General features: G+C 39.6%; 4 protein-coding genes across 4 annotated transcripts; 3 read left to right on the forward strand and 1 right to left on the reverse strand.

Moving 5' to 3' along the window:
• Positions 1-357: 357 nt before the first annotated feature.
• LOC116615383 (MTOR-associated protein MEAK7) lies at positions 358-6,840 on the forward strand. Its single transcript, XM_032376944.2, has 6 exons — positions 358-597; positions 2,395-2,945; positions 3,874-4,154; positions 4,487-4,605; positions 5,558-5,731; positions 6,372-6,840. Exons 1-6 carry the CDS (start codon positions 358-360, stop codon positions 6,483-6,485), a joined length of 1,479 nt encoding a protein of 492 aa, XP_032232835.2. The 3' UTR covers positions 6,486-6,840.
• On the reverse strand, positions 6,638-18,436 carry LOC5508157 (gamma-soluble NSF attachment protein). The gene is made up of 11 exons (XM_032376945.2): positions 18,257-18,436; positions 17,810-17,877; positions 14,295-14,379; positions 12,791-12,808; positions 11,086-11,163; positions 10,352-10,414; positions 9,513-9,582; positions 9,358-9,428; positions 8,424-8,582; positions 7,812-7,941; positions 6,638-7,258 (listed from the first exon to the last, which is right to left on the reverse strand). Exons 1-11 carry the CDS (start codon positions 18,316-18,318, stop codon positions 7,052-7,054), a joined length of 1,011 nt encoding a protein of 336 aa, XP_032232836.2. The 5' UTR covers positions 18,319-18,436; the 3' UTR covers positions 6,638-7,051.
• A 156-nt stretch (positions 18,437-18,592) lies between these two features.
• On the forward strand, positions 18,593-21,137 carry LOC125559084. Its single transcript, XM_048720985.1, has one exon. The coding sequence runs from the start codon at positions 18,593-18,595 to the stop codon at positions 19,382-19,384; it is 792 nt and encodes a 263-aa protein (XP_048576942.1). The 3' UTR covers positions 19,385-21,137.
• An 867-nt stretch (positions 21,138-22,004) lies between these two features.
• Positions 22,005-23,989, forward strand: LOC5508143 (tubulin polymerization-promoting protein family member 2). The gene is made up of 3 exons (XM_032376933.1): positions 22,005-22,333; positions 22,418-22,562; positions 23,184-23,989. Exons 1-3 carry the CDS (start codon positions 22,149-22,151, stop codon positions 23,370-23,372), a joined length of 519 nt encoding a protein of 172 aa, XP_032232824.1. The 5' UTR covers positions 22,005-22,148; the 3' UTR covers positions 23,373-23,989.
• Positions 23,990-24,071: the final 82 nt, after the last annotated feature.

Raw genomic sequence — 24,071 nt, forward strand, 5'->3', positions numbered from 1 at the left:
CGTTTCTAGCCTTGATATGTTGACCCCAACTTCCTGGGTTCAAGAGGATGAGTACCCCTTGTATTCCGCACCCTTCCCCCTTGTGAATTCTGGCCTTTAGACACCCTTTGAAATCACATTTCCTAGGGGGTCCATTTGATGAAGCTAATCTTCTCAAGTCAAGGGGAGGGGGGTTTATAATTATGAAATGCAAAAAAAAAAAGATTAATATTGTTTAATTGTAATGCCTAGCCTTATTGAAACACTTCCCTAAATCAATACATTTAGTCAAAGTCGCAGACGTGGTGAGGGATTGTTATTTTCTGGCTTGTAACACAGGGGCCCCACGCAAGGATAAAATAATGTTTTCCTCCCGTGATGCCTTGCGCTAATTCAATAACAGAAACAGGCGATTTTCTCGTGAAAGGTCTCCACTTTCCTGTAGGAATTCCACCATTTTTACCGAAAATGGGTGCCAGTTTAAGCCACAGCTTGGAGATTGAAGAGGCAAGAAAGTCTTTCTCCGAACATGAGATGCGCAAACTTGTTGGATCGTTTGAGAAAATTGCAAGTCACGACGGAGAAAATCGACAGATTTTGACAGTGGACCCATTCCAGGTTTGTTCGAACGAAAGATTCGCCTAGAGAGTGATCCATTTATCTAGCTTGTTAATACTCGGTAATATGTCTTAGACTTTAAAAATGCATTTTATGATATTTGTATCGTTAAAGAGACCCGTTGTTATCAGCTTTTCTCCCTGTTATCTGATGAATGAATGTACAAATACTCCCCAAATGTTTCCCTTGAGGAGGTTTCTATCCCAACTGATGATGGCTATATAATTTTCGCGGGTCTCAATGAGAAATGTTACTTTCAATGTATTTTCTGTTTCGTAAAAAAGCTCAAGTAATTTGATTTGATAAAAATATGCGTAATAAACGAGTGGGAATGAAGAAATTATTCCGACGTATTTTAATATTAAAAATTAAAAATTTCCAAACGTCAAATAATGTGACAAGACAAAATTCTCTTTTGCTTAAAATGGGCTCTTATTGACTGCAATGATATAGGCAATAAAATCGGATGATTTAGAAAAGGGACCTCATATATGCTAGTCTAATGAGAAAAATAGAATTAAAAATAAATAAGAGCTGCATAATTGCACAATTCATATTTTTCACTAACAATCAGGCAACAATTTAGCCCAATTAGATTCACCTTTAAGCCATTGAACAATTTCAATTATTTCTACCTAATCTTCGTTATTTGTTCCATATTTGTTATGTATTTGTATACAGATACATTTGCATATTATCAGCTACATTAACAACATCAAATATTTATTTGTTTAATATGATGCTTTTCTAATTACAGACCAGTAGCAGATCTAGGGGGGGAGGAAGGGTTTAGGGGGTTCAACACCCCCCCTACGGTGGACCACAGGGGTCAAACACAAATCAAATCGCAAAACACATTTACAAATTGAAAACACATTCGCAAAAGATAAAAACACATTTGCAAATTCCAAAACGCATTCGCAAATTCCAAAACACATTCACGAGCTCAAACCTATAAGAGGCAAGGGCCTTGTAGTTCAAGTGAGAAAAGACTGTGGAAAGGAGGAACTTCTTCAATGTGCTGTCATGAAGCATAAGGCACATTCGCAGAATGTTAAACTTTTTAAATCAAACATGTCGTTTGTTTTATGTTATCACGATGGGATCGAAATAGACAAACTTAGAGAGAAAGATTAAGATTTTGTTCTTCATAAATATAAAGCTGAGTTTGGCAAACCATACAATAGAATTAATTTCTTTTTGTGTGGTGCTCTGGACTTTTCACAAAAGACCCTTGGAGGATGCATAGATAACTTTACAAGTGACAATGACAGCAGCGAGAATGAGAGCCCAGATGAGAATAAGGCTAGCGTGAAAAGACCAAAGTTTTCTTGGTAACCTATCCTTCCTTTGATATAGGAGGGAGCCTGGGTCAAATGTGTTTTTGAATTTGCGAATGTGTTTTGGATTTGCGAATGTGTTTTTGAATTTGGGAATGTGTTTTCATCTTTTGCGAATGTGTTTTCAACTTGTAAATATGATTTGCTATTTGATTTGTGTTTGACCCCTGTGGGCCACCGTACCCCCCCCCCCCCCCTGGGCTGCCTTTTTTTATTGTTTTCATTGTGTCTGTTCCTTTCAAAATCATGAAAAATAATGATGAAAATTATTGGGTCAAACCAGCCCCCCTGGCAAAAAGCTAGATAGGCCCCTGTATGCAATGTAAGTTTATTTTGTTAAGGCTAAATTTAAAATTTGAATTTAAACTTTAAATTAAATTAATTTTTATTTTAAATTAATTTTTCTCTTTTCTTGTCATACAACTGAATTAGACACTGGAAATTTTTCATTTCCTAGAGTTTTACATCCTGGTTGCTACCTGCACAAGTTAGCCAAAGATTCTACAAAGAAATGACCAACATTCAAAAGAGCCTAGGGCAAGACATCCCTGAAGATCATGTCAGCATTGACGCCTACATTGTTACCATGTCGCACATGTTCAAAAAGGGGCGTGACCAAAAGGCACATATCTTTTATCTGGTAGCATCAGACTCAAACACTGTTAATTCATCAGATGTCGCAACGTTGTGCTCCCTATTTCTTAATGCCTATACAATTGCTCTTGAGAGCACATCAGTAGGAGCTAAATGGAAACTCAAGTCAACACCTCAAGACTCTGAGCGTTTTGTCCAAATGGCAATGAAGGAATTATTAGGAAGCAAAAAGCAGCCATGTGAATTGACCACAGAGGATCTGATTGCTTGGTTCAGCAGATTCCCCCTGATAGAGCATTTGTTTAGTGCCATCATACGAGCTTGTTTTATCGACTTGGAGAGTATAGTTGAGGAGCATCCACATGGTCTGTCTGAGGGCTGCGAAGAAACCATAGGACACATCCAGTATGATAGGTGTGTTATACTTAAGAAAGTGAACGAAAGGAGTTTAGGAGAGGCACTTCTATGGCTTGGAAAGGGAATTAGGTCACATCTCTTCTGGGAAGGAATAAAGGAGTTGTTCGTGTTTCCTGGAGGAAATGAAACCCCTATGGGAATGGAGGAAAATCTGACAATCCTTCAGCAGAGATTCCCTTTTGCCTCCCCCCCCTGTTAAAAATCCTGGCAACGCCGCTGTTCTTACTTGTAAGCAAAAGTTCCAGCTTGGCCCATCCCTAGATAGGGTTTCACTGAATGAAACATGCCACTCTATGGTTTGGGCATACCTGTCAACTCTCCCACATTAGGTGGGAGTCTCAAGATTTTAGACCCCTTCTCCCGCTCTCCCGCATTGAGCACCAAATCTCCCGCTTTTTAGTGATTTTTATCGCTTCCGAAAAATTATTCCATAGAAAATCGTCATTTTGCCCATTTTCTATTAAAGTATTTGAAACAATAACTCCCTTGCATAGCGCAATTTATCTAACACCCTTGTGAGATCTATAAGTGGATTTGTTCGCCAGAGCTTTCTATACTGCAAACGCCTGCAAGGTTAAACCCACCCTTCCCCCCAAGGTTTGAGATTTTAGGAGGTTGACAGGTATGTTTGGAACTGTGACCAAATCTCCATGGCTGAGAAGAGAAAGAGGCTGATTTTGTCTTGCGCAACAATAGCCTTCCCTCTTTCTCCCCTTAACTCCCATCCAATTTCAAGTATGCCTCTATTCACAGGTTAAATAGAGCAGGGCAGAAAGAAAAGACAAAATGCACTGACTTTGGCTGGCCTAGGAAAGTGGGAACTCACTACTCCTCTATGCTTGATATTTGTTTTGAGCATACCAAACATTCTTCTTCTTGGCTATTCCCTTTGAGACAGAAAAACATTATTTTTGTATTGTTTTAGATCTCACATCTTGGTGCCTTGCAAACTTCAAGTGGACTTCAGCAAGATAGACACACTACTGGACCTTCCCTCCATCCTTGTCCTCAATCACAATCTACCCTCAAACCTGAGGCATTCATGGAGGCTTCTTTTTTCCACCAAGAAGCATGGAGAGAGTTTCCACTCATTCGTGCACAAGATAACTCATCAAGGTCCTACGCTGCTGGTCGTACGTGATGAAGATGGACATGTGTTTGGTGGGTTTGCCTCACAGAGCTGGGCTATCAAATCACATTTTGATGGTAAGGACTTTCAGGGCCATAACAAGAGGTTATGAATATCACTTGATGCTGTGCCCCCCACACCAATATCTTAAAATATAATAATAAGAAAATGACTGGTATTGGCAGAGCTTCGCTCCCCCACCCATTTTCCTAATGTTTTTGTAGAGAGAATAGCTAAACACCCAACAACCTTCCCCATCTTTATTTATTATTTTAACAGAATATATTAGTATACTCTGTATGAGAATGGCTTTAAAACACCCAACAACTTTCCCTTAATCTTTCTTTATGTCATTGAATTTGTAGATGCTGCACATTTGAAGTAATCCACACCTTATTTTCCATCCCAGGTGATAGTCACTGTTTCCTGTTCAGCCTCCATCCTTCCCTAGCATTATACCACCCGACAGGATACAATGAGAATTACATGTACCTCAACATGAACATGCAGACATTACCCAACGGCCTGGTGAGTTTTCATGTAACAAATAGATCTCAATTTTGTGTGTGTCACAGATGACATCTCAGCATGATCAAAAAAGTACACAGTGAGAAGCAGTCAATATCTTTTTGTTTTATATAACAATTAAAATGTTTCTTATGTTACAATCTAGTTTTGGAGAGTGTGCGCATATGCTGACGCCAAGCGAGGGTGTGTCCTCTAATAATACATGAAACCTTGATCAATTAGAGCGTACGATATACAAGTGTCGTTGTATAATAAAAGATATTTCAATACTCCAAGAAGTTATGATTAAGCTGGCATAATATGGAATTTAATAATCTTGATAATTACCTGAGGAGAATACTTTATAAACCTGTAAACAGAACCTTTGATAAAATAATTAGCTTATTTTAAGAAATTGCTTTTAGTGACCACCCTTACTACTCCGATATCAAACGGATGGGGATCATCGTCCCTAACCCTAAAAGATACTAAAGTGGGCGTGGTCTGGTTATATTTTAACCCTAAAAAATAGTAAAGTGGGCGTGGTTAGGCATGAATTTACCCCCTAAAGATACCTCAAACAAAAATAAATAATTAGTTTTATAAAAACACTGATTGACACGTTTTAGAAGTCACATGAGCGATGGCAATAATAGCATCCTAAAAGATACCAAGGTAAAAAAAAATCTGGACATTCTCATTTTTACCCCTAAAAGATACCACCCAAGGCTCCAAATTTACACCCTAAAAGATACGGCGATGATCCCCGTCCGATGGATATAGGGAGTACCACCCCAGGGGCAGTAGTGCAGTACTCAAGCTGTACTCAAGCAGACTGATCTGGCAAAGTTGCAGCTGTTACCACACAAGGGAGAATCTGTTAGGGGGCAAAATCCTTAAAGAGTACTGTGTTGTGACAGGCAGATATATATAGACAAGGTAAAGTTTATGCAGTTTGTAATCTTTCCTACAGGGTATGGGAGGCCAGTATGAGTACTTTGGCCTATGGCTCCAGGACAGCTTTGGTCCAGGGCATTGCCGGGGTGATCCCTGCACGACGTATGGCAACCCTCAGCTATCAGGGAAGGAGAAGTTCAAGATAGACGTGTTGGAGGTGTGGGGAGTGGGCGTGCCGCCAGAAGCACAGGTGAGTGTGGTAGATGAATATTGGATAATAAAATAGAGTAAAGTATTTTAAGATGAGCCTAGTGGCACTTGCATGGGTAAAAAAAAAAAAAAAACACCAAACCAGTGAAAACCAGGTGAAATAGAAAGTGCTGAAAAACGCAAGACTAGTTCAAGTACCGCGCGGTTAAACCTTTTTGTTTTGAAATGGCGGCGTTTTACCGGCAAACTGTCACATTGGCGAATGCTAAGAAAACTAGATCAAACCGAAGGCTAAAATTTTCTTTATGACTCCCTCATTATCACACAAATCTGTCATCTTTTGTACAGTATGGTTTTAATGCTGTAAAGTAAGTCAAAACAGCGACCGAAGTCAGTCTTTCGCACCTTTACTCGAACGATTCAACACTGAGATTTTGTTTGTTTTTTCGCCAGAAAACGCGCATGCGCATACGTTATTCAGCACTGTCGGTGAAATAATATATAAAACTGTTCAGGTGTATTAAATGACCTTTGATCTTTTCAAAATTTAATTATATTGGTGGTTTAAACATATCACTTTGAGGGGAATGAAATGGATTGAAAATATGATGTTGAGTAGAATTCCATGTACTCTTTGTGTTAATGTGTTATAATTCAAGCAACTGTTACCCTCTTCTCAGGCCCGAGAACACAGCGTGCTAGACACGGAGGTGGAGGCCAAAGCATTCCTGGAAATCACTGGAAAGGAGATGCACAGTGAAGGCTACAGGGAACCAGAGCCCATGAACGAGTAGCACAACAATGACTTACGAACTGTTATTTATAAGTCCCACTTTAAATAACTTGGAATTGGAATTAAGCATCAGAAATAAGAAAAGGAAATAAATGGGTACAATGTCAGGGGAATGGATTTTAAAACTATTAAAATGCATGGGTTATGAAAAAATTATTAAGAATTTTTTTTATTTACACAATATAAATTAGAATCTAAATTGTCCCAAGTACTAAATGCACCAGAAATCGTGTAATTTGTTCCTACATGTTAAACAAATGTAAGTTTGTTTGATGTAAGTTTATCATTTGTTTTTGAGGTTATTATTGCTGTTTTTTTGTATATAAAAGTGTTATAATAAACATAATGGGAAAGTCTTCTGGAAACAGTTATTCCAAATAATACCATCTGCCTGCCAGTTTGTCCAGGAGCATAGCCAGGGTTTAATGGGGGATGTCATATGAAAAAAGTCCCAGCCCTTAGCTATGTGCCTGCTTTATGCCTGTTTTATTTTTTCTATCTGCCCATCTTTCCTTTTTACAATCTCTATGGCCATCTGTACATCACTGTATGTCTGTTCAATCCCTGTTAACAAAGACCACCAGCAAATTCATCCTCTTCCTCTTCTTCCTCGACTGTTTCTGGGCCAGTAGGTTGTTCTGTATCAGCATCCAGAGCTGTTTCTGTCTGAACAGGGTCTGGTGGTCTTGGCTTTTCAAAAACTGTGTTTATTGTAACAGGTTTTGTGGTAATTATGTCACCTGGGGCCCTCAGGCTTCTAGACAATTTTGCAATCTAAAAACAAAATAAGAATGCACTAAATATTCACAGCTTAGATATTTTTGGTTTTTGTATCAATGGCTTTTGCTAGAAAAAAAGGGATGGGCGGTAGAGGATGGGATGGGCGGTAGAGGATGGGATGGGCAGTAGAGGATGGGATGGGCAGTAGAGGATGGGATGGGCAGTAGAGGATGGGATGGGCAGTAGAGGATGGGATGGGCAGTAGAGGATGGGATGGGCAGTAGAGGATGGGATGGGCAGTAGAGAGCCAAAGGCTAATAATGGCATATGAGACCTTTGTAGAGGCCAAAAATACCTTAATCAAATTTGGAAATCAGCTTTAGAAATAAGTCCACTCTCTCTATTAGCACCGCCTGGTACATTAAGCCAGTGGCTTATTAGGGCAGTGTGTACTGGTGTGTACATCGAGTAGTACAGGTAGTAGAATGGTAGTAAATAAATTATTAAACTCTGAACTTTGTTTAGCGCATTATTTGATTTCCAAGATTGAATGAAAACAATAACTATGGCTTGGCTGACAAGGGCTCTTAAATGCGCGTCTACTGACCTCATTATCTAGGTAGGTGAATAAAGGCTGTGCTGCACAGGAAGCGATTCCATCAGAGTCTCCTTGGTCAAAACATTCCAACACTCTTTCTCCAGCCTGGGCTTCATCAGAATTTGTGAAGCCAGGTATCCTAAAGATGAGATAATAACAGGAGGCAATCAGAAAATTAACAAGATCACTGTGATGCATTGCATCTGTGGCCATCTTTGACAGCAGCAAAAGTTATCAGTTTTGTCATTTTTTTTACAGCTGAATGGATTAATAAATTCGCAGTATTGTAGATAAAACCCTTGGAAAATTTCCAAAATGTGACTGTTTCCCAAAGTGCCAATTTCTTGACGATGCGCATAAACATTAAACAAATAAGGCATTCCTAGCATACTGTTTTTCCTTTTGCAGATTCACATTTAAAGAAAAATCCATCCCATATGAGGATTATGTCAAATTCCTCAAAATACCTTAAAAGCCTGTCCAAAATCTCCCACACAATGTATGTAAAATGCAAAAATAATAATTCACATGCTCTTTCTCAAATACCACTAGACAGAAAACCTATGTCCTTGAAGCATTTCAGCAGCAACATGGTCAAACCTGTATAAAGTGACCACTTACCCGCAGGCATCCTTGAAGCATCTATCAGCAGCAACATAGTCCCCCTCGTGTAGATAGACCACTATCAAACTCAGCACCGTCTTGTACATCATTTGTAGATTTTCAATCTGCTGAAATAAGTCTAATATCTTCTTGTATGTCTCAATGCCTTCTGCCAGCCTGCAATAGTAAACAACACTTGTGTTACAATCACCATCTCATCATTATTACAGAGGCTTAGCCAGGGGCGTGGCCACGGGGGCTCCCCCCTTCTGGTAGCCAAAAATACAGTAAATGGATGAGACATTAACTAAAACACAGGAGAAAATGCCTTGAAAGGTGTTAAAAATCCTGGCTACGTTGCTGTATTATCCTAGGTGGTACCTCTATTGAGTGGCCACCAACAAGACTGCCCTGAATGGCCAGATACTCCAAATAAGGTCCAAAACGATTCTTGTAAAAGTTTAACTATTGGGCAACACAGCAAAATAAAATTAACTGTACTTTATTGAATCTGGGGCATTAAATTCTTCTCAAGTACCCTTTCTCTTTTGCAAGTCTCTTTCTTTATAGCTACAATATTTTAGCAGCATGCTGTGCCAAAATTGTCTTGAGGTTGTCTTGAGGTAAGAAAAGCTTAGTTGTGACCAATATTTCAGGACATGATCCATCTCAGACCTAAAGTTGCTTCAATTTTTGTACGACTAAAGAGTTAGAATTATTAGCAAAATATAACCACTAGCTTATTCATCTTTTGTTACTAAATTTTCCTATTTTTTATCTGTCGACAAATAATAAAACTGTTACCTCCAAATATTTAGATTTTTCTTAACCAAAATCTCTAAGGAGGGTATCTTTCACACCCATTTTTCCTTGCATTTCTTTCCCCCCAATTTTCAGTCCTGTGTCTAGGGGGATTGGCCTTGAATATCTAAAATGGCAGTACAACACATACTTTTTACTCTTCAGCTGAAGTCGTGCAGCACTTGTGATTGGCTCAATAGCTTCTCTTATCTTGTCCTCAGCCTATCGACATTATTAGTATATTAGACCCTCATCAGTATAAATTTCCTAGTTCATTTGCCTGATGCAGCAGTATGCAGTACTTACTATGTTCAGATCACCAGCATTTAGGAACAATTCAATGGCCTTTTCTGGCTGTTCTAGGCTGTCGCACATCCTGAACAAGACAAACATGGGAACAGCTTGTTTATGAATGCAATTTCCGAGATTTCTTGTTAGCGTTTACTCCTGTACTTAGGGCGGCCTGCCTGTGTGTAGGCTAGAGATGAAATTGTGTAATGATTATGAAAACCACAATTAAATACTGGCAATGGGAATAAGGAAGGCATATAAAAAGATCCCCAATACTAGAATTAACAGAGCTGTACTTTTTAGCTATGCATTGAATCTGTTAAATATATCCTATAAATATTACAATCACACATTGCTTGTGGTGGTTGTGGTGATAATAATGGCATAAATGGCATGCTGGTATCGTGATCACAACTTTTACAGCTGCAATTAAAATAAGATGTTGCAGGCTGGTGATGGGGATGATGATGACAAAGACCATGATGATGGTGGTGGTGGAGGTGATGTTGGTGATGACGGGGATGATGATGATAAAGACAATGATGATGGTGGTGGTGGAGGTGATGTTGGTGATGACGGTGGTGATGATGACAAAGACCATGATGATGGTGGTGGTGGAGGTGATGTTGGTGATGACGGTGGTGATGATGACAAAGACCATGATGATGGTGGTGGTGGAGGTGATGTTGGTGATGACGGGGATGATGATGATAAAGACAATGATGATGGTGGTGGTGGAGGTGATGTTGGTGATGACGGTGGTGATGATGACAAAGACCATGATGATGGTGGTGGTGGAGGTGATGTTGGTGATGACGGTGGTAATGATGACAATGAGAAATGTAAGTCCATACTTAGCTCCTCTGATGAGGGCCATTGCAGCTGTGTCTGCCGAGCCACTCTCTCTGTAATAAAAACTGATAAAACACATAATTAAATGTTAGGGACCCTTTGATTTTCAAACAGTAAATCTTTTTTAGTCAATTTGTCAGTTCTTATCGTTGGTCTGCCTCTTCTTGTTTTGTTTATCGGTCAGACACTCTAAAAAATATATGTAACAAGAGGTTACTAGTCATTTCAAGTGCTCGGTTAATAGGATTTTAATAAATGTTAATAGGTACAATAATAAGTTAATGTATGGCCCATGTTCTCAGTAAATACAACATATATTATTCAGTGTTTAAAAAAAATACATATCATTACAAAGTGTTGTCCCATGGCAGGCTGTATGAGAATACACGGCCCACTAATCAACTAAGGAGAGTGCAGGTAGCACTGTAGTTGCCTACGTATTTTACCATCTCTCGGTCCCTTACCCTCTCGGTCCCTTACCCTCTCGGTCCCTTACCCTCTCGGTCCCTTACCCTCTCGGTCCCTTACCCTCTCGGTCCCTTACCCTCTCGGTCCCTTACCCTCTCGGTCCCTTACCCTCTCGGTCCCTTACCCTCTCGGTCCCTTACCCTCTCGGTCCCTTACCCTCTCGGTCCCTTACCCTCTCGGTCCCTTACCCTCTCGGTCCCTTACCCTCTCGGTCCCTTACCCTATCGGTCCCTTACCCTATCGGTCCCTTACCCTCTCGGTCCCTTACCCTGCTTTCTCAATGAGGTCCACAGCTTCATGGACTCTTTTCATTTCTTTCAATACTGTAGCCGCCTGTTCTAGTGCTCTGTAAGAAAAAAAGGAGAGTTAGACCCGATTCATACATCAGACTCCGTGCCTGATTAATTGTTTTGTTTCTGCACATGGCTATGAGCACGGAGTTGGTGCCCATTTTGCGTAACACTCGCTGAGCGCTGCCCTGAGCATTGCATTAGTGTTGACCTAAGCGTTGCCCTGAGCGTTGATCTGCTTGAGCATTGATCTGAGCATTGATCTGCTTGAGCGTTGATCTGAGCATTGCCCTGAGCGTTAACCTGGTGAGTGTTGCTCTAGGAGTGTTGCCCTGAGTTGCGTTGAATGCTGCTTCGAGCTGCCCGCAACGTATAAGAGTAAACCGCAACCTTAGTTCTACACTGTTTTCTATTTTGTGTATAACGGTGTGAAAAAATATCCAAAACCGGCAGATTTTTCCTTATTTCATTAACGAGAGGAACAATGTTCTACTTTTGAAACTATGATTTTTATAATGGGAAGTTTCGAGGTCGCAAAACTGGAGGCAGAGAGCCAATTGTGCATTACAATTATGTACCGACAATTCTTTCACAACCAATGGCCGCTTTCGAAAAACAAGGAAAAAGTCCTCTTCAGGCGGAAAGAAGGAAGACAAAATTTGTCTTCCTTCTTTCCGCCTGAAGAGGACTTTTTCCTTGTTTTTCGAAAAACTTTCTTTACATCATTTTCTCTGCTTTTCCTTTGCTCGCTCTCTAGACTTCAAAAGTCGTTCTTTCCCAGATTTTGGCAATGCTCAGCAGGTCAACGCTCAGGTCAACACTCAGAGCAACGCTCAGCAGGTCAATGCTCAGCAGGTCAATGTTCAGAGCAATACTCAGCAGGTCAACGCTCAGGTCAATGCTCAGGGCAACGTTAGGGTAAAAATGAAAATAGCAATGGACATTTAGTCATCATCACATAATTTCTTGTATTTTTTTAAATTGATCATTCTTGAATAAACACAAGCCACAACAAGAAACTATGATCCTTGTGCATTGAGGCAGTATGAATTTTGGTACATAATATCGCTTATTTTGTAAGATAAAAGATTTAATCGTTTACTAATTTGGAAAATGTTACGCGTGAATTTTCTATTTTCTCAAGTTGTATGATATTTTCGGCAACTCTAAAACAGGTATTGCAAAACTGAAGTTACACTTTTATTTCTTCGTCAAAGGCCTATCTACATGCCAAATTTTAGCCAAGAAGAATGTCTCATTATTTTATAAAAGACAAAATAGTTGTTTTTCGGAGCACTTTTAAATGGGTACCAACTCCATGCACATGGCCACGTGAATAGTTTGACGTCTGAATCAATTAAGTTTGGCACAGCAGAAATGAGTTTTGTACAGCACTAAGTGTGGCTGCACCAGTTGTACTGCACGGCAAAAGCATGACGCCGATTCAAACACAAGCTTCTGATGTGCTGAATCAAATACCTTTTTTTTTTCATTTTGTCCAACTGAAACTCCGCATCAAGTCAACGTTGACTTATTTAAATGCGATGTCTGAATCAATGTTGAACCCAATGTATTTGTGTTGATAAAAATAGACAATTAGATTTGGAATGGCAGGAGACATATGAATCAGGCCTTAGAATATCATGCCATACTGATCATTTGAAGATTAAGTGATTTACTTACTTTGCAGCGTGAAACGTTCTGTTTATGAAATATGAGACAAGGGTTAAGGAATTAATCTTGCACAAAATGAACTATTAACCCATTAACTCCTGGCTATTTTTGAGCTGAATTTACAAAAAACAGATTGAAAACAGATAGCTCCCCCCCCTATTCTGAGTTTTATTTATACAGCCCGTCAAAGTCAAACACAGCTGCACCTAGTCAGCGGTATCCAAGCTTTCCAACAGTGCTTTGCGGTCCCCACTTTTAATCCCTTGTCGTTGTGCTGAAGCCAGCACAAGTTGATGGTTGCTTGTATTTTTCATCAAAAATACAGCTATGAGCATATTAGGAGAGTGTCCCAGGGCATCATGAAGTCTTTTGGGGCATAATTGAGTGCTTTGCTTATGGATATTTGCAAGCAAAGGTGGATTCATGATGTTTTTTTCTTGTTTGGCTTTGCCTGGATGAGAAAATAATTTTCTAATGAATCACCACAGCTCTCCTAAATGCTGTCTTTTCTGAAACTAAATTGATTGCAAAATTGTTTACACTGCTATTCTGGGTCTGTATGACCTGGAATTGATTTGTTTGGCTTCGGGGTGAAAAGACTTATAAAAAACCATCTGACTTTGGGGAGAGGAGTGTTGACTGGCCCTCCCCTCGTGAATTTTCCCCTGAATCTCCCAGAATGCTTTGCAATCTGTAAAGATATTTTCGTGGTTGTACAGTCCTTCAAGGAATGGACATTGTGTTTTGAGGCCATGGAAATGTACCTGGAGGATCAGAATAAAGGTATCTATTTGTGTCTTGAACTGTGTTTGCTGATCTCTCTCCCTTGTGTGGTATTTTGAGCGTTTTATTGAGAGGGGTTATTCTGCTTTTCTTTTCTTGTTCGATTTGAAATTTGTCAAAGAACCTGTGCTATCATTTGGCTTAAGAGTAGATGCCAACACCTTGGTTGGATGCATATCTGCAAGACCATTTATCTCTTAGACTGATGCCTGAATATCTTCATCTTGTTGTGTTTAGTTTGCAGTCATGAATTTTTTGAGTTGTGGGTACTTCCCAAAGCCGGTACAGGCCGGTTGAGGGGTCAATGTGTTAAGCATACACATTTTAAACATTGCATAAGACACACTTAAAAATCTTAATATTCTTTTGATAATTTTCATTTTTCCCCCTTAAACCTATAACATTGACAGCAACAGTGCAGTTTGTAAATTTGTAGAGGCAGAAATGATGAGAAGCATGCTATGCATTGCATTTGTGTATGTCTAGGACGTGATGCTAAAGCCTACAAACCTGTGAACTGGAACAGTCAGGAGCATATACTTAGGGAGATGCGAAGGGTACACACTCACACCCTCGCTCTCCAAATACACTCTACATAATTGCAAAGATTTAAAAAAAGATTACAGATAATAGTTTTTGTATTGGGATTCACAAATTGATGTACATCAAATAGAAGTGCATTACATGATATACCTAATGAATTTTGCAGTATAAGTCTGAGAAAGGATACGCATGTGAATTGTAGTGTGCATCGGCAGATTTCTTGAAAGCATCTTGTGCTTCTGGGTATGACTTTGCTGCTTTAAAACATGTGCCTAAAATCACACACAAGAAAATCAACAACTAAAATATTTGAAAAACAGAGATGGGTTACTAATAAAAATAAAAATAAACACATCTCAGGGATTTTACTTATAATATAAATAGGTAAGAAATAAGAAATAATGAGTTTAATTCAACCTTTCACAGTATAGACTGGAATACAGGTGAGCCAGAGATACAAGTAAGCACTACAATAAACTACAATTAATCAAATGTAATCAGCATATTTAACAGTAACGAACTCGTTGAAACGACTCGTATTAGTAGGCCTCTGATACGATGTAGATTTAGACCTGAGGTTATACCCTGAATCAGGTGTAATGCGACACCCTATAATGATAGGAAAAAGAGGATTCTCTGGTTTGATTCTGGAAACGAATCGCTGGCATGCAATATTTCTTCGCTCGTGCAACGTTGGAAGGTTTGCAAGCGTGAGTGAGCCCTCATAACTACGACCTGGGAAAGCGATCTTGAGCGCACGCCTCTGTACATTCTCTAGGGCGTCAGACAGATAATTTGGAAGGTCCGCAAAGGCTGCAGACACATATTCATTGAGCGATCTGATAAGTGACTGGTAGACTGTTATCAGCTCTATGGCATCCAGGCCACATTTCTTAAGTACTCTTAGAGCATAAAGCCTTTTGTTAGCATTCTTAATTATGAAGTCGCAGTGCGCAACCCATGTCAAGTCACACGATATGAGACCGCCAAGCAGCTTGAACGAATGCACCCGATCGATGGTATTGCCGCCTGCGGCCATGGGCTGCCAACTGCAACTATCATAGTTTAAGAAGGTAACGGACATTTCTTTGCACTTTGATAGATTAAGGCGCATGTTATTCTTTAGGGCATATGCTTGAATGTCGTTAACAATGTGTCCTAGGAGGGATGGTGAGTTCCTAGGTACCACCTCAAGAACAGTCAAATCGTCCACAAACTTAGCCCGCGGGGCCACGTCCTGGCCAAGTCATTGACCATTACACAGAAGAGAATGGGCCCAAGCCTGGTACCCTGGGGGATTCCCCCGTTAAGTAGTTGCGAGGAAGATGTTTTACCATCGAGGCAAACAGACTGCGAACGCCCTTGCAGAAAGGCTGCAACCCAGCGCAAAAGTTCCATTTCAACATTAAGTGATTTTAACTTATCTAGTAAGATGTGATAGTCAATTAAATTGAATGCTTTTCTGAAATCCGCGAAAAAGAGTCTAACCGAGCAATTGCCGAGATCAAGGGCCTCAAGCATAAGGTGTAGAATATAGACAATAGCCTGTTCGGTAGACTTAGACGCAACTGCAAACTGCTTACCATCTATTTTATCTAAGACAGCGGGGAGCATTCTCGAAAGTGTTAGTCCTTCAATGATCTTGGCGACTTGTGACGTTAGGGAGATAGGTCTCACATCGTTTTCCACGGTCTTGGCAGGCTTGGACTTAGGGAGAGGACGTGCGATAGCAGACTTTAGAGGAGATGGGAAGAAGCCATCACCAACGACTGATGTTAGACTCTTTGAGGACCTCAACCTTTCTCTCCAAGGTGCGCTTACAAGATTTAATTAGCCGCTGGACTTTATTACGCCACAAGTGGGAGGCTGGTGAGCCCTTGCCACCCCTGGAGAAGGCTCGTTGCCTTTTAGAAATAGCGTGTTTAATCTGATGTGTAATCCAGGGTTTATCCGAGGGAGATGTGTGGATAGTATTGATAGGAAAGTACTTATTGAATGCTTCCGTCAGAGTACTGTCGAAGAGCTCGAATTTCTCCTTACACGAGGTCATGAGGAATAATTCATCCCACGAGTGAGCAGTTAGCCATCTCCCAAACTCCCTTATTCGGCTATCATGCATATCGCGGCGCTCGATGGTTTTCTTGGGTGGCTTTCTGCGAGGTCCTTGTCGTATTAATATACAATAGTGGTCGCTGTTCCCCAATTTCGGGAGTTGGACAGGCTTATCAGGCAGTTTGGAATGGTTAGTTAGGCATCAGTTCAATATACCAGTGTCTCTAGTCAGTACATCAACAATTTGACTCAGACCGCAAGAGCGCTTAAACACGGTGATTTTAACCCCACCTCCAACCCCACCTCTTGGTGGAGGTGGGGTTAAAATCACCCACGACCCACACCAGGCAGTCGGCATGTTTAGACATATAAGGGTCCACTACACTTTGTATGTGCTCGTAAAGCTTTGTGTTATCATCAGTGAACGCTCGAGGAGGATGGTAGATGACTCCAAACAAGATGCTTGAGACTGATCTAGGGAGGCGCACGGGTCTTAACTGCAACCAAAGTAACTCTGAAACACAATCAACAAGCTCCGGGGCATTCACTTCTTAACATGGGATCTCACTGTTCACGTATACAGTAACTCCACCCCCTGAACTGTACACGCGATCTTTGAGGAATATCGTAAAGTTGTTGAGCTGAGGGTCTGGAACATCAGGAGTAAGCCAGGACTCGGTTATACAAGCGATATCCACACAGTTGTGAGCGACAACGCCGTCAAGTTCGTCGATTTTGGGTAAAATAGATCGAGCGTTGCATACAAGCAGCGAAGGGATAGCAATTCCCTTTCCCGTGTAAGCGGCATTTAAGGTTGGACCTCTATCAGGAGCACCAATAGGAGAGGGGAAACTCAATACAACTTCCTCTGTCAGGGGCCATGTGGCCACAGGGGTACCAGAACCAATATGGCGGCGACAGCGACCGGCTCGTTTTGACCGAAAACCTTTCCTGATACCCAGATCGTGAAGGGTCTCCCATAAATCCTCAGGAACGCGCATGTTTGGTTGTGTTTTGCCGATTGACTTGAGAACGGCACTGCTGTATGTCACGCTGGACGAGGTAGCATCGTTTCGAGTTTCAAGGTCAACGAGCAGAGGCCAACGGCCACAGGTCAGCCATAAGTTAGCTAGATGGACTATAAGGTATACCATTAGGCCCCACGGCCTCTTATGTAGTGATGGAGGCAACATAAGGGTCGCTTCAATAGAGAACGACACGAAACACAAACGAATTTTACGGAGACATTTTAACCGAGGCAGCCAATATGGCGCTGCTGACCGATGTCGTATAAGAAAATCTATGAAAGAACAAGAATTCCCTCCCCCCCTTTTCCACTTTTCCACTTTTCTTAAAACCCTTGCTTTGGCCCCCTCTTGTAGAAATCCCTGGATCAGATTCTGATTTCTGAATTTCTGAATTTCATTCAATGTGAGACAAGATTAAAAACGATAGCCATTTTTGGCTTTCTTATTTTCCTAGGTTTTCACAATAAATCAATACTTACTGATGTAACTTTTGATGAGTCACTAATTGGCCAATATCATTCAACAGTAACCGAGAAATCTTCATTGACTGATATTACTTTATTTATCAATTTACTACAGGGTGTATGCCACTAGCCTGATTATTCTTGTTAGAAACACTAACCAGCTTTCATGTATTTGTCTGCTGCGCTATCATAGTCTGGTTTCCATTTCAGCCAACTTGTCTTCATACTAGAAGTAAATCCCAAGAAAATATATTAAACTATAAAAATGTCAATCAAAATCGAGACCACCATTTATTATCATTGACATTTTTAAAAGGGCTTCGCTATGTTTTTAAATACAGATTACTTTATGTAAATTCTGTGAACTATGTCCGAAAGCAAAGCAGAAAAATTCGTAAGTTAGTACTTCTTCTTCAAGGCGAAATAAGTAAGTTACAATTGTAAGTAAGAATATTTTCTTACTTAAGCTTATTCGTCCACTTCTAGTAAAAGATAATTCACAATGACATAAATAGCCACAAAGTTGATAAACGTTCGTCGTCTTAGGATATTCATAGGCAGAAGATCGAAGCAAGTGTTCGTTAGTCTTGTGTTTTTATACATACCATTTTTCCGCTTCCTTTATCAATAAAATTCCCTCTTGCAGCTTTCTCTGTTGCATAGCCATCTTGAATTCACGCGGGAGTACGCTGACCGTCAGCCAGTCAGCTCAAGACGTAAAAATCGCGGGCATCAGTTGTTAACCATTAGCCAGTTATAGAAATGACTTATCTCCTCCTCGCGCGGCAGGTGCTCGGAGCTGCTGTCTCTGCAGTACTCACTAAAGAATACATACATGTGCTTATCAAAGTACAGCATTGATGGGAGAACATAACTAGTCTTTTTTTATTTCCATTTCGTTTAGTTTGCTCTTTTAATTTGTTGCGTCTTTGTATTTAATCATGTCGAGAAAGTTATCAAAAAAGGCAGCGAAGAACCGGACTGATTCTTTATCTCCCAGTCCGACTACTATCGTCGAGGACGAGGAATTGGTTACAATGGCGGCCGTGAAAAATCTTCTGGCCGTCCAGGAATCCATGATGAGATCCGTATTTGAATCAATGGTATCGCAGATAAGTAGCCGGGTCGATGACCTGGTAGAGAAGGTTTCGGGCCTAAAGGCAAGCCTTGAGTTCACTCAGAGTGAGGTTGAACGCTTTGGGCCTATCAACAAGAAAGTTAAAGAGACTGACAGCGAGGTTGTTAAAGTAAAGGACGCTCTCGAGTATCTCGAGAACCAGTCGAGACGTAATAATATACGTGTGTCCGGAATACCCGAAAGTCCAGGAGAGTCGTGGGCCGATTCAGAAGCTAAAGTGAAAGAGGCGATCCAGACGAAGCTTGGTTTGGAGATTGAGATCGGAAGGGCGCACCGCGTAGAAAGGAAAAAGGCAAAGGGCAGATCCTTGACGCAGTCGGAGAAAGAGAGGCCGAGGACGATTGTCTGTAAACTCAAGGACTGGAAGACGAAGGAGGCGGTTGTGAGAAAGACCAGGATTGACAAGCCGGCGGGTCTCTACGTTGCAGAAGATCTTGCAAGGGCTACACTTCTTAAGAGGGAAGCTAAAATCGAAGAGATGAAGAAGGCGAGAGCTGAAGGGAAGAGGGCTTACTTCATACTAGATCGCCTAATTATTATAGATCTGAAACAGGATGCAGCCGAAGGTAACATCCAGACAGCCGGCAGCGGATAGTGTGATAAGTAATCTGAATATTCCTTTAGCTAACGTTTTGCCTTTTTGTCATTTATCGGATGAAGATTTTCAATCAGCGCTTTTTGAACAGCAAAATGGCGTAATTAGATTCGATCATGATCGATTAGAAAATCTTAAATTCAATCCCTTACTTTCTGATCTGGTGATCAGGCTTTTTATGCAAACTATAGACCTGTGTCCGTCTTACCAGTTTTTTCGAAATTTTTCGAGAAAGTTGTATATAAACGGTTATATAATTTCCTGATTAAATATGATATTCTATCAAATAACCAATATGGTTTTAGAAAGAACCATTCGGCAGCTCTTGCACTTCTTCATTTATACGATACTCTATCTAGTGCTATTGATTATAAAAAATATACTCTAGGCGTTTTTATTGATCTGTCAAAGGCGTTTGACACGGTCAATCATGGCATTTTACTAGCGAAATTGCATAACTATGAAATACGTGGAACTCCTCTCAAATGGTTTGAAAGTTATCTTTTAGATAGAGAGCAGTTTGTAAATTTTAATGGCGTTTCTTCTTGTCGTAAATTAGTGAAGTGCGGTGTCCCACAAGGCAGCGTGCTTGGGCCGCTTCTCTTTCTGATTTATATCAATGATATATGTAGCGTTTCAACCGCCTTAGACATACTTTTATTTGCTGATGATACAAGTATATTTTTCTCCCATAAAAACTTAGACTCATTATGTCTCACAATCAATAATGAACTTACCAAATTAACAGATTGGTTTTGTGCAAACAAGTTATCTATAAATATAAAAAAATCAAACTATATTATCTTTAGGCCACGGCAAAAAGGCAAAACCTTGATATAAAGGTCACCTTAGGTGATCAGAATATAAAGCGAGTCAAAGAAACAGTATTTTTAGGTGTTATTCTTGACAAACACTTGACATGGTTACCACATATTACCAATGTCGCGCGTAAGGTTTCAAAAGCTGTAGGAATTATGTATAAAGCAAGTTTTTGCCTTTCAAAGCAATCACTATTGACGTTGTATTATTCTTTGTTATATCCATACTTGCAATACTGTGTTAGTGTTTGGGGATCCTCTTATCCATCTAATTTAAATCGTATTCTTAAGCTCCAAAAACGAGCAATACGTATAATTGTTGGAGCATCCTATGATGCACACACTGATCCGGTATATAGGAATCTAAACATATTGAAATTCAATTATTTATTTTTATTTCAAATAGGTAAGTTAATGTATCAATTTAAAAATAGGTTACTTCCCCAAACATTTAACAGGATATTTCAATCGAACTCTCAAATTCACGATTATTACACGAGAAGCTCTAACTTGTTCCATATTTCAAAGTTTAGAACAAATATACATAAGTTTGCGTTAAGACATCAGGGACCTAAATATTTCAATTCATTGTCTTCAGTCTGCCAAAACGCTTAACTCTTTTTGTAATAAATTAAAGACTTCTCTTATTAACTCTTAATTTTTTTTCTTTCTCGATTTGTGTTTGTGTGTGTTTTTTATATAAGTATGAAAAAAAAAAATATGAAAGCTCTCCTACCAAATATTTATATGATTAATCTGACTGTCCGAACTATCAAATATGTATTTTCTGTTAAGATTTAGGAGGTCCGTCTCGTATAAGCCTTGCGGTTTCTTACGGTCCTCCTTGTTACACTATGTAAATTATTATAATTATCTTTATTTGAAAAAAAAAAATGTATTAAGCGACAAAACAATAAACTGAACTGAAAACTGAACTGAAGAAATATCCCTTGTTATAAAAAATATCCCTTGTATCGACGCATGCATTAAATTACTTATTGAATGACGATCTGAATGTAGAAAGATTTTTACCGCTCTTAATCTGGTGATTCCCCTATCTCACGCACCCAGCAGCAGCACCTACTAATCAGAAGAGTCAGAAGGAATGTGCTCGTCAGAATAAAAGAGATGTGTTTGATGGCGGTGACTTTTACGAGGATACTGAAAATGTGTTTGTTTTTAGTGCTATTCAGAAAATTGCTTCGGCCACACCCAAAGCACTATCTGTTAGGGTAAGGATTGCTGTTGACAACACCCAAAATGCTATCCCAATCAATCACCCCCGACTGTTTTTACTGGAGTCATTACATTAGGGGCATTAGGAGGAGGGATCAGAAACCCCGATATAACAATAACAAATAGCAGCAGGATTATAATAAGCTACGCTGTTATTCAAGCTGGTTCATATTATTTATATGCATAAGAAGACTAGATAAAAATTCCTTAGCAGAAACTGTTTATATGAATTATTTCAAAGCTCAGTTACTACTTGATGAAAATACGTTTAGCTGTTTATTAGATACAAGAGTACTTGATTATCTATGCATGGTAGTTTTGTCAAGCAGACTTTGCATAATGATGGATTAGAAGATTTAGAGAAAATGACAATTTAGCATTCCTAGGATGACTCTAGAATACAGTTGCAAGGTAATAAAGTAACCAGCGAAAACATAACAGATGAGCGGGTAGACATATGTTTTTATGTTTTTTCTCCACATGTAATGAACAAATGGTCGATAAATGGTCGATTTCGCCGCAAGCCTCTAGCAACCTAGCAACAAGTAGTGGTTAGACGCCACTCAAGAAGTTCCAACCAATCACAGCCCTCGGTTTGATAGAAATTTATTTACAAGGAGCACGGTAGCAAAGATCATTATTTTGCGTTCGCATCACTCCCCGTTACACTGCTGTATTTCGATCTATTTCTTCATTCAAAATTTCATAAAATGTCAGACGATCAGCTTCAGGCCAAGTTCGAGTCCTTCTGCGCCTTTGGAGCAGGAGCGAAGGGCGCTCAGCCTTTGATGGATAATGCCAAATTCGGAAAGATGTTTAGAGATCTTCATCTTTACGACCAAAAGTTTACTTCCACCGACACCGATATTATTTTCAGCAGAACTGAAGTCAAGCCGTGAGTATAGTTGTTTCAATGCGCATTTATTGCACAGAAGTCTAAAAGTTATTAGCTTGTTTGTTTATATTTGCTGCTCTGCAGGAAAACCGAGCGAAAAATCAACTTCAACCAGTTCAAGGTCGCACTAGGTTTGTGCGCTGAAAAGAAATTTGGCAGCAAAGACCAAGTTGGAAAGTTGACTGAAAAGATTTGCAAAGGCAAGGGACCTGCTACAAGCGGAGCTACGGTAAGTGTGCTAAAAGTCAGGCTACTTTTGGCAGCAATCTGGAATTTAACGCCCTGACAACAGAGAAGTGTAAAGTTGTTTGGTCCGTCGTTGCGTGATGTTAACTATTGACTTATAAACATTCATAATAAAGAAATACGCGTTCACCGATTCTACCATGTCCCGATTTGCAAAACTGACCCTGCTTAGATAATTACTTTTGTAACAGAATTTGTTTCGCTGAAGGTTTCACACCATTGGCGGTAAGTCCGTGCCAATAGTGTGAATAAAACGAAATCATTTAATTAATGGTAATATTTTCCTCATGAAAATAACCAGACTCGCTCGCTTTTTTTTAATTGTAAAAATCTTTATAAAAATCATAGGTTTAATATTAGTTGTTGAAACAAATGGAGAAACTGTTCCATTTTCAGAGTGGCAATAAAACAAAACAAAAACTGTATTTCACACCATTATGCAAAACACACTAAATATTGGAAACTAGGGTGTTTTAATAAAATAAAATGTACGTTTTAATAAAATAAAACTCGACTGTAAGACTGCCCTAAAACAGTCTTCTAGATGACAATTTCAGTTATTTTTAGTAATTCATAAACATATAGCATATCCCCTTTTTTACAGAAAGCTGTAAAGGTTGGTGGGGTTGAACGTCTCACCGATACCAAATGTTATACCGGCTCCCACAAGGAGAGGTTTGATAAGAGCGGCAAAGGCAAGGGAATTGAAGGGCGTGTAGACCGGGACGACAAGGCTGCTCAAGGTTACGTAGGCAACTACAAAGGAGAAGGCACCTATGACAAAACTCACTAAGCTGATTTTCAGGGTAATATCGAGGTATCATTTTCCAAGGCCAAAAACATTATCCTTGATCCCCAAATTGAGAGAAAGCATTATCCAATATCCATGATCCCAGAAAATTTTCATGATCCCAATACTTTAGATTGATCCCAATCTCATCCCTGAACTCATATACCTCGTTACTACCCTGGGATTCTAACCCTTGTGGGTGTGGCACTGACTTGTGTTAAGGGGGGCAGCGTATAGTTATGAACACATATAGGAGTATAGTGTGAATGCTAAAAAAATACAAAGTAAATTGTAACATTTTCTTGCCCCGCTCGTAAGCACATATCTGAGTGATCTGTTCTTTCAAACGCCAGTTTTTGTTACATTACTATTCCTAAAACTTGTAATGTTTCTTTTTTAATTACATATTTTGCTTTATAAATCTGATATTTTACCTGTTACTGTTGGAAGATATGGGTGAAAATACTGTCAGTATGTCTGGTTGTTATACTCACCATGTCCTCCTCTTGTCATACAAATAACAAGTTTTTAAATAATTTATCTAATAAAAAAATTCCATGCATGAAACCTAAACATACTTTTTGATGCAGAGTTTAAAATAAAACTTTCAAAATACCAAATATTGAGGCTACTGTGTTCCTTTTAGAAGGCCAGATATATATAATTTAGAAGATGATAGGTGGATTAAAGTTTCCTGTATGT

This window comes from Nematostella vectensis, chromosome 13, assembly GCF_932526225.1.
Source record: "Nematostella vectensis chromosome 13, jaNemVect1.1, whole genome shotgun sequence".
Taxonomy (NCBI): domain Eukaryota; kingdom Metazoa; phylum Cnidaria; class Anthozoa; order Actiniaria; family Edwardsiidae; genus Nematostella; species Nematostella vectensis.

Excerpts from the sequence above, each read along its gene's own strand:
- LOC116615383 (XM_032376944.2), top strand. The coding sequence starts at position 358 with ATGCCTTGCGCTAATTCAATAACAGAAACAGGCGATTTTCTCGTGAAA. Across the intron at positions 2,946-3,873 it reads GGACACATCCAGTATGATAG|ATCTCACATCTTGGTGCCTT; the intron begins GTGTGTTATACT and ends GTATTGTTTTAG. Across the intron at positions 4,606-5,557 it reads AGACATTACCCAACGGCCTG|GGTATGGGAGGCCAGTATGA; the intron begins GTGAGTTTTCAT and ends TCTTTCCTACAG.
- LOC5508157 (XM_032376945.2), bottom strand. The coding sequence starts at position 18,318 with ATGGCTATGCAACAGAGAAAGCTGCAAGAGGGAATTTTATTGATAAAG. Across the intron at positions 9,429-9,512 it reads ATGCTGGTGATCTGAACATA|GCTGAGGACAAGATAAGAGA; the intron begins GTAAGTACTGCA and ends TAATGTCGATAG. Across the intron at positions 7,942-8,423 it reads TGCTTCAAGGATGCCTGCGG|GATACCTGGCTTCACAAATT; the intron begins GTAAGTGGTCAC and ends TCTCATCTTTAG.
- LOC125559084 (XM_048720985.1), top strand. The coding sequence starts at position 18,593 with ATGTCGAGAAAGTTATCAAAAAAGGCAGCGAAGAACCGGACTGATTCT.
- LOC5508143 (XM_032376933.1), top strand. The coding sequence starts at position 22,149 with ATGTCAGACGATCAGCTTCAGGCCAAGTTCGAGTCCTTCTGCGCCTTT. Across the intron at positions 22,334-22,417 it reads AGCAGAACTGAAGTCAAGCC|GAAAACCGAGCGAAAAATCA; the intron begins GTGAGTATAGTT and ends GCTGCTCTGCAG. Across the intron at positions 22,563-23,183 it reads CTGCTACAAGCGGAGCTACG|AAAGCTGTAAAGGTTGGTGG; the intron begins GTAAGTGTGCTA and ends CCTTTTTTACAG.